Source organism: Poecile atricapillus, chromosome 33 (assembly GCF_030490865.1).
Source record: "Poecile atricapillus isolate bPoeAtr1 chromosome 33, bPoeAtr1.hap1, whole genome shotgun sequence".
NCBI lineage: Eukaryota > Metazoa > Chordata > Aves > Passeriformes > Paridae > Poecile > Poecile atricapillus.
This window is the reverse complement of record NC_081281.1, coordinates 1,079,995-1,096,943: the sequence shown is the minus strand read 5'-3', so window position 1 is coordinate 1,096,943 and position 16,949 is coordinate 1,079,995. Positions and strand designations below refer to the sequence as shown.

The window sequence follows — 16,949 nt, the reverse complement described above, 5'->3', positions numbered from 1 at the left end:
TCACTGGGAACAGAACATGGAGAGCCCACAGCAGGCGCAGGTGGGACAGCTCTGTCACCATCAGCTCTGGGGACATTGGGGACATCATTGGGGACATCATTGGGGACATCAGAGACACCTTGGGGACACCTTGGGGACATGGGGACATCACTGGGGACATCATTGGGGACATGGGGACATCACTGGGAACAGAACATGGAGAGCCCGCAGCAGGCGCAGGTGGGACAGCTCTGTCACCATCAGCTCTGGGGACATTGGGGACATTGGGGACATTGGGGACACCTTGGGGACATGGGGACATCATTGGGGACATCACAGGGACATGGGGACATCACTGGGACACGGGGACATCATTGGGGACATCATTGGGGACATTGGGGACATTGGGGACATCATTGGGGACATCATTGGGGACATTGGGGACATTGGGGACATCATTGGGGACATCATTGGGGACATTGGGGACATCACAGACACACTGGGGACATCACAGGGACATGGGGACATCATTGGGGACATCACTGGAACACGGGGACATCTTGGGGACACCTCAGGGATGTCACTGGGGACATTTTGGGGACATTTTGGGGACCTTTGGGGACATTTTGGGGACATTTTGGGGACGTTTGGGGCTGTTCCCATTCCGAGAGCAGCACCCAGAGCTCAGAGCCCGGAGTCAGCTGCCACAAATCCCGGGAAAAACCCGGAATGAGACCCCAAATCCAGGAATGAGACCCCAAATCTGGGAATGAGACCCCAAATCCCAGGAATGAGACCCCAAATCCCAGGAATGAGACCCCAAATCCCAGGAATGAGACCCCAAATCTGGGAATGAGACCCCAAATCCCGGGAAAAACCCGGAATGAGACCCCAAATCTGGGAATGAGACCCCAAATCCCAGGGAAAACCTGGAATGAGACCCCAGATCCCAGGAATGAGACCCCAAATCCCAGGAATAGACCTAAAATCCCGGGAAAAACCTGGAATGAGTCCCCAAATCCCAGGAATGAGACCCCAAATTCCAGGAAAAACCTGGAATGAGACTCCAAATCTGGGAATGAGACCCCAAATCCCAGGAAAAACCGGGAATGAGACCCCAAATCCTGGGGAAAAAACAGGAATGAGACCCCAAATCCTGGGAATGAAACCCCAAATCCCAGGAAAAACCGGGAATGAGACCCCAGATCCCGGGAATGAGACCCCAAATCCCGGGAATGAGACCCCAGATCCCAGGAATGAGACCCCAAATCCCGGGAATGAGACCCCAGATCCCAGGAATGAGACCCCAAATCCCGGGAATGAGACCCCAGATCCCAGGAATGAGACCCCAAATCCCGGGAATGAGACCCCAAATCCCCGGAATGAGACCCCAAATCTGGGAATGAGACCCCAAATCCCGGGAATGAGCCCCCCCCAATCCCGGGCTCCCCCCAATCCCCAGAATTCCCATTTTTTTCCCGTTTTTTCCCGTTCTTTTCCCGGATTTTCCCGTTTTTTCCCGTTTTTTTCCCGTTTTTTCCCGTTTTTTCCCCGTTTTTTTCCCGGTTTTTTCCCGTTTTTTCCCCGTTTTTTTCCCGGTTTTTTCCCGTTTTTTCCCCGTTTTTTTCCCGGTTTTTCCCCGTTTTTTCCCGTTTTTTTCCCGTTTTTCCCCGTTTTTTTCCCGTTTTTTCCCGTTTTTTTCCCGTTTTTTTCCCGTTTTTTCTCATTTTTTTCCCGTTTTTTCCCCGGATTTTCCCGTACCGTTGATGACCTCCTGCCGATCCAGCTCCCGCTGGGAGAGGTTGGCCACGAGCTCCCGGCTCACCGAGTGCTGCCAGCTCTGGGAATTCTGCTGGGAATTCCGGGAATTCCGGGAATTCCCATCCCAGCAGGGCTGGGAATTGTCCTGGGAATTGTTTTGGGATTGGGGATCCGGATCCAGGTCGGGAACGGGGCCCTGCTCATCCTCCAGGAGGTGAGGGAGGAACGGATCGGCCGGGATGGGGGAATCCAGGCTCCTGGAAAAACGGGAAGGGATGGAAAATTGGGGGGAAATTGGGGAAATTGGGGGAAAAATTGGGGGAAAAGTGGGGAAAAATTGGGGAAAAATTGGGGAAATTGGGGAAAAATTGGGGAAAATTGGGGGGAAAATTGGGGGAAAAGTGGGGGGAAAAGTGGGGGGAAAATTTGGGGAAGATTGAGGGAAAATTGGGGAAAAATTTGGGGAAATTGGGGAAAAATTGGGGGGAAAAATTGGGGAAAATTGGGGAAAAAATCGGGGAAAATTGGGAAAACTGGGGGGAAAAAAGAGGGGAAAAGCAGGGAAAAAGTGGGGAAAAATTGGGGGAAAATGGGGAAAAAATTGGGGAAAAACTGGGGGAATAAAGGGAAAATTGGGAGAAAAAATTGGGAAAATTGGGGGGAAAATTGGGGAAAAATTGGGGAAAAAATTGGGGGGAAAAATTGGGGGGAAAAAAATGGGAAAAGCAGGGAAAAATCTAAAAAATTGGGAATGGGAATTGCGCTCACCTGCGCCCCATCTTTGGTGTGTAGGGAGGGGTTGGATTTTCCAGGGATCTGGGAAAGGATGGCAGAGACTCAAACCCTTCCCAAAAAACCCCAAATCCCAAATTTCCAATCCAAATTTCCCAGATTTCCATTCCAAACGCGCCAAAATTTGGGATAGAGGCTCCAGAATTCCGGGAATTTTGGGAATTTTGGGAATTTTGGGAATTCCCACCTGTTGGAGAGGCCAAAGACTCAAAACTTCAACCCTGACCCACGTTTCCTTCCCAAATTTCCAATCCAAATTTCCTGGATTTCCATCCCAAACGCGCCAAAATTTGGGACAGATGCTCCGGAATTCCGGGAATTTTGGGAATTTTGGGAATTTTGGGAATTTTGGGAATCCCCACCTCTTGGAGAAGTCAAAGACTCGACACCTCAACCCTGAGCTACATTCTTTTCCCAAAAAATCCCAAATTTCCAATCCAAATTTCCTGGATTTCCATCCCAAATTGCGCCAAAATCCGGGCTAAAAGCTCCAGAATTCCGGGAATTTTGGGAATTTTGGGAATTTTGGGAATTTTGGGAATTCTGGGAATTCCCACCTGTTGGAGAGGCCAAAGACTCGAGACCTCAACCCTGACCCGCGTTTCCTTCCCAAATTTCCAATCCAAATTTCCCAGATTTCCATCCCAAATTGCATCGAAATCCGGGCTAAAAGCTCCAGAATTCCGGGAATTCCGGGAATTTTTGGGAATTGTGGGAATCCCCACCTGTTGGAGAGGCTGGAGGCCGAGGATGAGGAGGCCGAGTGCAGCCGGGGGGTCTCGGAGCCGCTCCCGTCCACGTCGGCGTCGCTGCGCGATCGCGGCACCGGCTCCGGGCGCCGCCGGCAGCGCCGCAGCTCCTCCCGGCCCTTCAGGCTCTCCGAGCGACCCAGCCGGACCCCGGAGCGGGAGCTGAGGGAAAAACGGGAATTTGGGGAGAAATCCTGGGATTTGGGGGGAAAATCCCGGGATTCGGGGTCGAAAATTCAAAGAATTACGGTAAAAATCTGAGTAATTACGGTAAAAATCTGAGGTATTACGGTAATGATAATGGAATTTGGAGACAAAAATCCTGGGGTTTAGAGGGAAAAAACCTTGGGATTTAGGGGAAAAAATGCTGGGATTTATGGGGAAAAAATCCTGGGATTTAGAGGGAAAAGTTTTGGGATTCAGAGGAAAAAATCCTGGGATTTAGGGGGAAAAATGACAATTATGGCAAAGAATCCCAGGAATTTCGGTAAAAAAATCGGAGTAATTACGGTAAAAATCAGGGAGATTACGGTAAAAATTCCAGGAATTAATTCCAGATAAAAATTGGGGAATTTAAAGATAAAAATCCTGGGATTTTGGGGGGAAATCCTGGGATTTTGGGGGCTCCGGGAACGCCACAGCTCCTCCCGGCCCTTCAGGCTCTCCGAGCGACCCAGCTGGACCTCGGAGCGGGAACTGAGGGAAAAATGGGAATTTGGGGGAAATCCTGGGATTTGGGGGGAAATCCCAGAATTTTGGGGGAAAAATCCTGGGATTTGAGGCAAAAAATCCCGAGATTCAGGGTCGAAAATGCCAGGAATTACGGTAAAAATTCAAGTAATTACGGTAAAAATTCCAGTAATTACGGTAAAAATGCAGGGGATTGTAGCAGAAATCCTGGGATTTAGAGGCAAAAAGTCCTGGGATTTAAAAGGAAAAAATCCTGGGATTTAGAGGGAAAAATCCTGGGATTTAGGGGGAAAAATCCCGGGATTTAGAGGAAAAAACTCTGGGATTTAGGGGAAAAAGTTTTGGGATTTAGGGGAAAAAATTTTGGGATTTAGGGGAAAAAATCCTGGGATTTAGAGGGAAAAAATCCTGGGATTTAGGGGAAAAATAAATGAGAATTGTGGCAAAAAATCCCAGGAATTTTGGTAAAAATTGGAGGAATTACGGTAAAAATCAGGGAGATTACGGTAAAAAATTCCAGGAGTTAATTCCAGATAAAAATTGGGGAACTTAAAGGAAAAAATCCTGGGATTTTGGGGGGAAATCCTGGGATTTTGGGGGCTCCGGGAACGCCGCAGCTCCTCCCGGCCCTTCAGGCTCTCCGAGCGACCTAGCCGGACCCCGGAGCGGGAACTGAGGGAAAAACGGGAATTTGGGGGAAATCCTGGGATTTGGGGGAAAAATCCTGAGATTCGGGGTCAAAATCCCGAGATTTGGGGTCGAAAATTCAAAGAATTACGGTAAAAATGCAGGGGATTGTAGCAGAAATCCTGGGATTTAGAGGAAAAAAGTCTTGGGATTTAAAAGGAAAAAGTCCTGGGATTTAGAGGAAAAAATGCTGGGATTTAGAGGGAAAAAAATCTTGGGATTTGGGGGGAAAAATCTTGGGATTTAGGGGGAAAAATCCCGGGATTTAGAGGAAAAAATCCTGGGATTTAGAGGAAAAAAAATCTTGGGATTTAGAGGAAAAAACTCTGGGATTTAGGGGGAAAAATCCTGGGACTCTGGGGAAAAAATGAGAATTGTGGCAAAAAATCCCAGGAATTTTGGTAAAAATCTGAGTAATTACGGTGGGAATTCAAGGAATGATGGTAAAAATTCCAGGAATTAATCCCAGGTAAAAATTGGGGAATTTAAAGGAAAAAACCCTGGGATTTTGGGGGGAAATCCTGGGATTTGGGGGGAAAAATCCCGAGATTCAGGGTCGAAAATTCAAAGAATTACGGTAAAAATCCCAGTAATTACGGTAAAAATGCAGGGGATTGTAGCAGAAATCCTGGGATTTAGAGGGAAAAAGTCTTGGGATTTAGGGGAAAAAATTTTGGGATTTAGAGGGAAAAAATCCTGGGATTTAGAGGGAAAAATACTGGGATTTAGAGGGAAAAAATGAGAATTGTGGCAAAAAATGCCAGGAATTTTGGTAAAAATCTGAGTAATTACGGTAAAAATCAGGGAGATTACGGTAAAAATTCCAGGAACTAATTCCAGATAAAAATTGGGGAATTTAAAGGAAAAAATCCTGGGATTTTGGGGGGAAATCCTGGGATTTTGGGGGGAAATCCTGAGATTTGAGGCAAAAAATCCCGGGATTTGGTGTCGAAAATTCAAAGAATTACGGTAAAAATCCCAGTAATTACGGTAAAAATTGGAGTAATTACGGTAAAAATGCAGGGGATTGCAGCAGAAATCCTGGGATTTGGAGGGAAAAAGTCTTGGGATTTAAAAGGAAAAAATCCCGGGATTTAGGGGAAAAAATCCTGGGATTTAGAGGGAAAAATCCCGGGACTTAGAGCAAAAAATCCTGGGATTTAGGGGCAAAAATCCTGGGATTTACAGGAAAAAGTTTTGGGATTTAGGGGAAAAAATTTTGGGATTTAGGGGAAAAAATCCCAGGATTCTGGGGAAAAAATGAGAATTGTGGCAAAAAATCCCAGGAATTTTGGTAAAAATTGGAGGAATTAAGGTAAAAATCAGGGAGATTACGGTAAAAATTCCAGGAATTAATTCCAGGTAGAAATTGGGGAATTTAAAGGAAAAAAAACTGGAATTTTGGGGGGAAATCCTGGGATTTTGGGGGGAAATCCTGGGATTTTGGGGGCTCTGGGAACGCTGCAGCTCCTCCCGGCCCTTCAGGCTCTCCGAGCGACCCAGCCGGACCCCGGAGCGGGAACTGAGGGAAAAACGGGAATTTGGGAGAAATCCTGAGATTTGGGGGAAAAATCCTGGGATTTGGGGCAAAAAATCCCGGGATTTGGGGTCGAAAATTCAAAGAATTACGGTAAAAATCTGAGTAATTACGGTAAAAATCCAGGGTATTACGGTAATGATAATGGAATTTGGAGACAAAAATCCTGGGGTTTAGAGGGAAAAAAACTTGGGATTTAAGGCAAAAAATCCTGGGATTTATGGGGAAAAAATACTGGGATTCAGAGGAAAAAATCCTGGGATTTAGGGGAAAAAATCCTGGGATTCAGAGGAAAAAATCCTGGGATTTAGGGGGAAAAATGACAATTATGGCAAAGAATGCCAGGAAGTTCGGTAAAAAATCTGAGGAATTACGGTAAAAATCAGGGAGATTACGGTAAAAATTCCAGGAATTAATTCCAGATAAAAATTGGGGAATTTAAAGGAAAAAATCCTGGGATTTTGGGGGGAAATCCTGGGATTTTGGGGGCTCTGGGAACGCCGCAGCTCCTCCCGGCCCTTCAGGCTCTCCGAGCGACCCAGCCGGACCCCGGAGCGGGAACTGAGGGAAAAACGGGAATTTGGGGAAAAATCCTGGGATTTGGGGGGAAAAATCCTGGGATTTGGGGGAAAAATCCCGGGATTCAGGGTCGAAAATTCAAAGAATTACGGTAAAAATCTCAGTAATTACGGTAAAAATCTGGGGTATTACGGTAATGATAATGGAATTTGGAGACAAAAATCCTGGGATTTAGAGGGAAAAATCCTGGGATTTAGAGGGAAAAAAATCTTGGGATTTGGGGGGAAAAATCCCGGGATTTAGAGAAAAAATCCTGGGATTTAGAGGAAAAAAATCCTGGGATTTAGAGGAAAAAATTCCTGGGATTTAGGGGGAAATGCATCTTGAAGAGGAAGCTGCTGGAAAAACAGGAATTGGGGAGAAAATCCTGGGATTCGGGGGGAAAATCCTGGGACTTCTAAGAAAAAAAAACCCTGATTCCATGGAAAAATCCTGCAATTTCATGGAAAAAATCTCATGATTTCATTGGAAAGTCCCATGATTTCATGGAAAAAATCCCAGGATTCCCTGGAAATTCTCAGGATTCCCTGGAAAACCCCGGGATTCCCTGGAAAACCCCGGGATTCCCTGGAAAACCTCGGGATTCCCTGGAAAACCTCGGGATTCCCTGGAAAACCTCGGGATTCCCTGGAAAACCCCGGGATTCCCTAGAAAACCTCGGGATTCCCTGGAAAACCCCGGGATTCCCTGGAAAACCCCAGGATTCCCTGGAAAACCTCGGGATTCCCTGGAAAACCCCAGGATTCCCTGGAAAATCCCAGGATTCCCTGGAAATTCCCGGGATTCCCTGGAAAACCTCGGGATTCCCTGGAAAACCTCGGGATTCCCTGGAAATTCCCGGGATTTGGGGTACCTGGGAGCGAGGGGCGGCTCCTGGAAGGTTCCGGAGGCTCCGGGATCGGTTTCGGCTCCGCCCTCGAAGTGTTGGATCATGCTCCGAACGTTCCCCGGGCGCAGCGCTGCGGGAATCCCGGAATTCCGGAGCCAATCCCGGATTTCCATCCCTCAATCCCAAATTTCCTGTCCTGAATCCCAGATTTCCACCCTAAATCCCGAATTTCCTGTCCTCAATCCCAAATTCCCATCCCAAATCCTGAATTCCCACCCTCAATCCCAAATTTCCCAGCCCCAATCCCAAATTCCCATCCCAAATCCTGAATTCCCATCCTAAATCCCGAATTTCGTGTCCTCAATCCCAAATTTCCACCCTAAATCCCAAATTTCTCCTCCTCAATCCCAGATTTCCCAGCCCAAATCCTGAATTCCCACCCCAAATCCCAGATTTCTGCCCTAAATCCTGAATTCCCACCCTAAATCCTGAATTTCCTGTCCTGAAGCCCGGATTTCCACCCTAAATCCCAAATTCCTGCTCTAAATCCCAGATTTCCTGTCCTGAATCCCAAATTCCCGCCCTAAATCCCGGATTTCCTGTCCCAAATCCCAAATTTCCCAGCCCAAATCCTGAATTCCCAACTCAAATCCCAAATTTCCCATGCTGAATCCCAAATTCCCACCCTAAATCCCGAATTTCCTGTCCTGAATCCCAAATTTCCTGTCCTCAATCCCAAAATTCCCGACCCAAATCCCAAATTCCCGACCCAAATCCCAAATTCCCGACCCAAATCCCAAAATTTCCTTCCCAAATTCCCAAATCCCCCCCAATTCCAGACCCCCAATCCCGATTTTCCCCATCCCAAAATCCCAAAATCCCAAATTCCCGACCCCACAAATCCCAAAATTCCCGGGAATTTTCATCGGGGAACCAAAAAAAAGATGGAAAAACGATGGAAAAGCACCAAAAATTTGGGAATTTTTTACCTTCCCCGGGGGACAGGGAGACGGAAAATGCTGGAAAACAACGAGGAGCTGTCAAAATTCCCAAAATCCCGGGAAAAAAATGGGAATTTTTGGGAATTTTGGGATGAGAACGGAAAAAAAAAATGGGATGGGAAAGGGGGAACTGGAAATTCCGGGGGAATTTGGGGAATTCCAGGGAATTTTTGGGATTTGGGAAAGGCTGGAGCTGCTCCAGGGGGGGATTTTGGGATGGAATTCCGTCTGGGATGAGAATATTCCAGGATTTTTCCTTTTTCATGGAATTTTCCCGGTTTTTTTGGGATTTTTGGTTTGGATTTTGGGGATTTTGAGGGATTTTGCCAATCCCAAAATATTCCAGGATTTCCCAACCCCCCCCCAATTCCAGGGGGATGCTCCAAGATTCCCTGGAAAATCCCAGGAAAATCCCAATTAAATCCCAATTAAATCCCAATTAAATCCCCCAAAAAATCCTGGGAAAATCCCTGGAAAATCCCTGGGAAATTCTCTGGAAAATTCCAATTAAATCCCCCAAAAAATCCTGGGAAAATCCCTGAAAAATCCCAATTAAATCCCCCAAAAAATCCTGGGAAAATCCCTAGAAAATCCCTGGAAAAATCCTGGGAAAATTCCCTGGAAAATCCCTGGAAAATTCCCTGGAAAATTCCTGGAAAATTCCAATTAAATCCCCCCAAAAATCCTGAGAAAATCCCTGGAAAATCCCTGGAAAATTCCCTGGGAAAATCCCTGGAAAATTCCAATTAAATCCCCCCCCAAAATCCTGGGAAAATCCCACGAAAATCCCTGGAAAAATCCCGAGAAAATCCCTGGAAAATTCCCTGGAAAATCCCAATTAAATCCCAAGAAAATCCTGAGAAAATCCCTGGAAAATCCCAATTAAATCCCCCCCAAAAATCCTGGGAAAACTCATTGGAAAATCCCAAGAAAATCCCTGGAAAATTCCCAGAAAAATTCCCTAAAAAATCCCAATTAAATCCCAAAAAAAATCCTGGGAAAATCCCTGGAAAATCCCAAGAAAATCCCTGGGAAAATCCCTGGAAAATTCCAATTAAATCCCCAAAAAAATCCCTGGAAAATCCTGTGAAAACCCCATGAAAATTCCCAAAAAAACCCAAAATTCCCAGAAAACCCCAAAATCCCAAGGAATTCCCAGGAAAATCCCTGGAAAAATCCCAATTAAATCCCAGGAAATGCCCAAGAAAAAACCCTGGAAAATCCCTGGAAAATTCCCTGGAAAATCCCAATTAAATCCTGAGAAAATCCCTGGAAAATCCCTGGAAAATTCCCTGGAAAATTCCTGGAAAATTCCAATTAAATCCCCCCCAAAAATCCTGGGAAAATCCCAAGAAAATCCCTGGAAAATTCCCTGGGAAATTCCCTGGAAAATTCCCTGGAAAATCCCAAGAAAATCCCTGGAAAAAACACCCCAAAAATCCCTGGAAAATCCTGTGAAAATCCCATGAAAATTCCCAAAAAAACCCAAAATTCCCAAAAAACCCCAAAATCCCAAGGAATTCCCAAGAAAATCCCAGGAAATGCCCAAGAAAAAACCCTGGAAAATCCTGGGAAATTCCCTGGAAAATCCCAATTAAATCCTGGGAAAATCCCTGGGAAATTCCCTGGAAAATTCCCTGAAAAATTCCAATTAAATCCCCCAAAAAATCCTGAGAAAATCCCTGGAAAATCCCTGGAAAAATCCCAAGAAAATCCCTGGAAAATTCCCTGGAAAATCCCTGAAAAATCCCAATTAAATCCCCCCAAAAATCCTGAGAAAATCCCAAGAAAATCCCTGGAAAAATCCCGAGAAAATCCCTGGAAAAAACCCTGGAAAATCCTGGGAAATTCCCTGGAAAATCCCAATTAAATCCCAAGAAAATCCCTGGAAAATTCCCTGGAAAATTCCAATTAAATCCCCCCAAAAATCCTGGGAAAATCCCTGGAAAATTCCCTGGAAAATTCCAATTAAATCCCCCCAAAAATCCTGGGAAAATCCCAAGAAAATCCCTGGAAAAATCCCGAGGAAATCCCTGGAAAACTCCCTGGAAAATCCTGAGAAAATCCCTGGAAAATCCTGAGAAAATCCCTGGAAAATCCCAATTAAATCCCCCCAAAAATCCCAAGAAAATCCCGAGAAAATCCCTGGAAAATCCTGAGAAAATCCCTGGAAAAATCCCTGGAAAATCCCAATTAAATCCCCCAAAAAATCCTGGGAAAATCCCTGGAAAACCCCAATTAAATCCCAAGAAAATCATGGGAAAATCCCTGGAAAATCCCTGGAAAATCCCTGGAAAATTCCCTGAAAAATCCCAATTAAATCCCCCAAAAAATCCTGGGAAAATCCCGAGAAAATCCCTGGAAAATTCCCTGAAAAATTCCTGGAAAATCCCAATTAAATCCCCCCCAAAAATCCTGGAAAAATCCCAAGAAAATCCCTGGAAAATCCCAAGAAAATCCCTGGAAAAATCCTGAGAAAATTCCTGGAAAATCCCAATTAAATCCCCAAAAATCCCCTAAAAAATCCCCTAAAAAATTCCCAAAAATTCCCCAAAAATTCCCAAAAAATTCCCAGGAATCCCCTCCCCCCCCCAGCCAATCCCTGGGAATCCCCAGGGGTTGGAGAATCCCGGGAATTCCGGGAATTCCGGGAATTCCGGCGCCACTCACCGCTCTGGGAGCCGCTCCGGGGTTTCCCGATGTATTTCAGGATCGGATTCTGCCTCTGCTCCTTCTCCTTCCTGGAGCTGCTCTGTGGGAAAAAACCCGGAATTCCGGGAATTCCCAAAAATCCCGGATTTCCTCCCCTCCCTTCCCGAATTCCCCATCCCAAAATCCCCCCAAAAATTGGGATTTTTGGGATTTTTCTGGGATTTTTTTGGGGATTTTTTTGGGGATTTTTTTGGAATTTTTTGGATTTTTTTTGATTTTTTGGAATTTTTTGGGATTTTTTTGGGATTTTCTGGGATTTTTTGGAATTTTTTGGATTTTTTTGGAATTTTTTTCATTTTTGGGGTTTTTTTTTATTTTTTGGGGATTTTTTGGAATTTTTGGGATTTTTTTGGGATTTTTTTGGAATTTTTTGTAATTTTTTTTATTTTTTGGAATTTTTTGGGATTTTTTGGGGATTTTCTGGGATTTTTTGGAATTTTTTGGATTTTTTTGGATTTTTGGGGATTTTTGGGGGTTTTTTTTAGATTTTTTGGGGGATTTTTTTTTTTGGGGGGGGGATTTTTTTTTTATTTTTTTGGGATTTTTGGGGATTTTTTTGGAATTTTTTTGGAATTTTTTGGGGGATTTTTTGGAATTTTTTGGGATTTTTTGGGGATTTTTTTGGTTTTTTTTAAATTTTTTTTCATTTTTTGATTTTTTTTTATTTTTGGGGGATTTTTTGAATTTTTTGGAATTTTTGGGGATTTTTTGGAATTTTTTGGGATTTTTTTTGGAATTTTTTGGAATTTTTTAGGATTTTTTGGGATTTTTTTGGGATTTTTTGGGAATTTTTTTGGGGATTTTTTGGGGATTTTTTTGAATTTTTTGGGATTTTTTTTGGAATTTTTTGGGATTTTTTGGGATTTTTTTTGGATTTTTGGGGATTTTTTTTTATTTTTTGGGGATTTTTTGGGGGATTTTTTGGAATTTTTGGGGATTTTTTGGGATTTTTTTGAGATTTTTTTGGGGGATTTTTTGGGATTTTTTGGGATTTTTCACCCCAAATCCCTGGAACATCCCTCGGGATCCCGGAATTCCGGCGGGGCCGGGATTTGGGGGAGGATTTTCCCGGGATTTGGGGTGAAAATCCTGGGATTTAGGGAGGGAAAACTCCAGAATTGAGGGAAGGAATCCCAAAATTCAGGGAAAAATCCCAAAAGTTACTGGGGGAAAATCCTGGAATTTACAAAAAATCCTGGAATTTATAAAAAATTCTGGAATTTACAAAAAATCCTGGAATTCAGGTCCAAAATCCCTGGATTTAGGGTGAAAAATCCCGGAATTTATGAAAAATATTCTGGAATTTGGGTCAAAATTCCCAGGATTTAGGAGGAAAATCATGAAATTCACCAAAAAAATCTTGGAATTCTGGAAAAAATTCCCAGGATTTAGGGAGAAAATTCCCAGGATTTGGGTCCAAAATTCCAGGATTTGGGTCCAAAATTCCAGGATTTGGGTTCAAAATTCCCAAGATTTGGGTTCAAAATTCCCAGGTTTTGGGTCAAAAATTCCAGGATTTGGATCCAAAATTCCAGGATTTAAGGGGAAAATCCTGGAATTTAGGTCAAAATTCCCAGAATTTGGGTCAGAATTCCCAGGATTTGGATCAAAATTCCCAAGATTTGGGTCAAAATTCCCAAGATTTGGGTTCAAAATTCCAGGATTTGGGTCCAAAATTCCAGGATTTGGGTCAAAATTCCCAGGATTTGGGGTGAAAAATCCTGGAATTCCCAAAAATTCCCGGGATTGGGGTGAAAATTCCCGGGATTGGGGTGAAAATTCCCGGAATTCCCGGAATTCCCACCTTTTTGGCCTTGGGGAAGAAGGGAAGCCACTTCTCCTTATCCGGGATTTTCTCGGAGGCTCCCGGGCTGCGGAATTCCCGGAATTCCCGAAATTCCCGGAATTCTCGGAATTCCCGGGGCTGGATCCCGGCGTGGGCAGCGAAGATTCCGAGGGCGAAGGCCAAGGGAGAGCTGGGAGAGATTCCAGAGGTGGAAATTCCCAGAATTCCCCCCAAAATTCCCAAAATTCCCCCCAAATTCCCCCAAAATTCCCCCAAAATTCCCCCCAAAATTCCCCCAAAATTCCCAAAATTCCCCCAAAATTCCCCCCAAAATTCCCCCAAAATTCCCCCAAAATTCCCAAAATTCCCCCAAAATTCCCCCCAAAATTCCCCCAAAATTCCCAAAATTCCCCCAAAATTCCCCAAATTCCCCCCAAAATTGCCCCCAAAATTCCCAAAATTCCCCCAAAATTCCCCCCAAAATTCCCCCAAAATTCCCAAAATTCCCCCCAAAATTCCCAAAATTCCCCCAAAATTCCCCCAAAATTCCCAAAATTCCCCCCAAAATTCCCAAAATTCCTCCACAATTCCCAAAATTCCCCCCAAAATTTCCAAAATTCCCCCCAAAATTCCCAAAATTCCCCCCCCGGGAGAGGATCCCGAAGGTTCTGGAGGGAGGGAGGGAAAAATTGGGAATGAGAAGGGAAAAATTCCAAAGGGAAAATTGGGAATGAGAGGGAAAAAATTCCAGAGGAAAATTGGGAATGGGAAAATTGGGAATCCCAGGAAAAGGATCCAGAGGAAAAAATGGGAATGGGAGGGAAAAAATTCCCAGGGAAAAATTCCAGAGGGAAATTTGGGAATGGGAAGGAAAAACTGGGAATGGGAAAGTTGGGAATGGGAGGGAAAATTCCAAAGGAAAAGTTGGGAATGAGAGGGAAAATTCCAGAGGAAAATTGGGAATGGGAAGGAAAATTCCAAAGGGAAAATTGGGAATGGGAAGGGAAAAATTCCAGAGGAAAATTGGGAATGGGAAAATTGGGAATGAGAGAGAAAATTCCAGAGGGAAACTGGGAATGGGAGGGGAGAATTCCAGAGGAAATTTGGGAATGGGAGGGGAGAATTCCAGAGGAAATTCGGGAATGGATCCCCCGGAATTGCCATTCCCGGTTTTCCGGCCGCGCTCACCTTCGCTCCTCCTCGTACTTGGACCTGTGGGAAATCCGGGAATTCCTTGGAATTGGCCCCAATCCCAAAATCCCAGCGGGAAAAATTCCCAGGGATTCCCCGGGATCAGATCCCAAAATCCCCAAATCCCGAAATTCCCAATCCCAAAATTCCCAAATCCCAAAATTCCCAATCCCAAAATTCCCAATCCCAAAACCCCCAAATCCCAAAATCCCCAAATCCCAAAATTCCCAAATCCCGAAATTCCCAAATCCCAAAACCCCCAAATCCCGAAATTCCCCAAACCAGGAACAAATCCCTGAATTCCCCGGGATCAGATCCCAAAATTCCCATTCCCAGATCCCAAAATTCCCAGATTCTCAATCCCAAATTCCCAAATCCTGATCCCAAATCCCCAAATTCCCATTCCCAGATCCCAAAATTCCCAGATTCCCAATCCCCAAATCCCCATCCCCAAATCCCTGAATTCCCAATCCCAAATTCCAGATTCCAAATCCCAAAATTCCCAAATCCCAATCCCAAATCCCCATTCCCAGCCCCCCAAATTCCCATTCCCGATCCCAAATTCCCAAATCCTGATCCCAAATTCCCAAATCCCCAAATCCCCAAATTCCAGATTCCCAATCCCAAATTCCCAAATCCTGATCCCAAAATTCCCAGATTCCCAATCCCAAATTCCCAGATTCCCAATCCCAAATTTCCCATTCCCGATCCCAAATCCTGATCCCAAACCCCCAAATTCCCAGATTCCCAATCCCAAATCCCCATTCCCACCCCCCCAAATTCCCATTCCCGATCCCAAATTCCAGATTGCCAATCCCAAATCCCCAAATTCCAGGTTCCCAATCCCAAATTTCCCATTCCCGATCCCAAATCCCCAAATTCCCAATCCCAAAATTCCCATTCTCATTCCCAAATTCCCAAATTCCCAATTCCAAATCCCCATTCCCAGCCCCCCAAATTCCCATTCCCAATCCCAAATTCCCAAATCCTGATCCCAAATTCCCAAATCCCAATCTCAAATTCCCAAATTCCCAGCCCCCCAAATCCGCCATTCCCGATCCCAAATTCCCAAATCCTGATCCCAAATTCCCATTCCCAATCCCAAATCCCCAAATTCCCAGATTCCCGGATTCCCAATCCCAAAATTCCCATTCCCAATCCCAAATTCCCAAATCCTGATCCCAAATCCCAATCCCCAAATCCCCAAATTCCCAAAATCCCCAGATTCCCAGATTCCCAATCCCAAATTTCCCATTCCTGATCCCAAATTCCAAATTCCCGATCCCAAATTCCCAAATCCTGATCCCAAATTCCCAAATCCCGATCCCAAATCCCCAGATTCCCAAACCCCCAAATTCCCAGATTCCCGATCCCAAATTCCCATTCCCGATCCCAAATTCCCAAATCCCGATCCCAAATTCCAGATTCCCAATCCCAAATTTCCCATTCTCATTCCCAAATTCCCAAATTCCCAACCCCAAATCCCCATTCCCAGCCCCCCAAATTCCCATTCCCGACCCCAAATTCCCAAATCCTGATCCCAAATCCCCAAATTCCCAGATTCCCAATCCCAAAATCCCCAAATCCCAATCCCAACCCCCCAAATTCCCAGATTCCCAACCCCAAACCCCCAAATTCCAGATTCCCAATCCCAAATTTCCCATTCCTGACCCCAAATTCCCAAATCCTGATCCCAAATTCCCAGATTCCCAATCCCAAATTCCCATTCCCGATCCCAAATCCCAAAATTCCCAAATTCCCAGATTCCCAATCCCAATCCCAAATCCCCAAATTTCCAGATTCCCAAATTCCCAAATCCCCCATTCCCGATCCCAAATTCCCAAATCCTGATCCCAAAATTCCCAGATTCCCAAACCCCCAAATTCCCAGATTCCCGATCCCAAATTTCCATTCCAATCCCAAAATTCCCAGATTCCCAACCCCAAATCCCCATTCCTGATCCCAAATCCCCAGATTCCCAAATTCCCAAATCCCCAAATCCCCAAATCCCCAAATTCCCAGATTCCCGATCCCAAATTCCCAAATCCCAATCCCAAATTCCCAAATTCCCAAATCCTGATCCCAAATTCCCAGATTCCCGACCCCAAATCCCCGGATTCCCGCTGGAAAATCGGGAAGGATTCCCGGGAATTCTCACAGGATCTCCCAGAGCTGCCCCAGCTGCCGCTCGGCCGCCGCTCGCTCCCGCGGATCCCACGGATCCCCCGGATCCCGCCGGGAATTCCCGCAATTCCCGGAATTCCCGGAATTCCGCAGCTCCCGCAGCTCCTGCTCCCCGTAGAGAGCGCCCAGCCCCAGCGTGCGCTTCTTCCTGACGCAATTCCCGGAATTCCCGGAATTCCCGGGGTTTTCCAGAGGGTTTGGGGGGAGAAAGGGGAAAAATGGGATCGGGAATGGCCAAAATTCCCCAAAATTCCCCAGAATTCCCCAAAATTCCCGGGGTTTTGGGGGGAAAAAGGGATTGGGAAGGGTCAAAATTCCCAGAATTCCCGAAATTCCCGAAATTCCCGGGGTTTTCCAGAGGGTTTGGGGGGAAAAAGGGATCGGGAAGGGCCAAAATTCCCAGAATTCCCGAAATTCCCGGGGTTTTCAGGGGGTTTGGGGGGAAAATGGGATTGGGAAGGGTCAAAATTCC

The 16,949-nt window shown here is 45.3% G+C and overlaps 1 protein-coding gene across 1 annotated transcript in view; it reads right to left on the bottom strand.

The window, feature by feature from the left end:
- Window positions 1–16,949, bottom strand: part of ARHGEF11 (Rho guanine nucleotide exchange factor 11) — a 71,597-nt gene that overhangs the window by 28,137 nt on the left and 26,511 nt on the right. The window contains exons 16-24 of the mRNA XM_058860210.1: window positions 16,452–16,625; window positions 14,291–14,314; window positions 13,121–13,292; window positions 11,275–11,356; window positions 8,593–8,622; window positions 7,628–7,733; window positions 3,258–3,443; window positions 2,509–2,556; window positions 1,741–1,997 (exon numbers count right to left, since the gene is read on the bottom strand). Coding sequence (XP_058716193.1) covers window positions 1,741–1,997; window positions 2,509–2,556; window positions 3,258–3,443; window positions 7,628–7,733; window positions 8,593–8,622; window positions 11,275–11,356; window positions 13,121–13,292; window positions 14,291–14,314; window positions 16,452–16,625 — 1,079 coding nt within the window. The remainder of the gene's footprint in view (window positions 1–1,740; window positions 1,998–2,508; window positions 2,557–3,257; window positions 3,444–7,627; window positions 7,734–8,592; window positions 8,623–11,274; window positions 11,357–13,120; window positions 13,293–14,290; window positions 14,315–16,451; window positions 16,626–16,949) is intronic.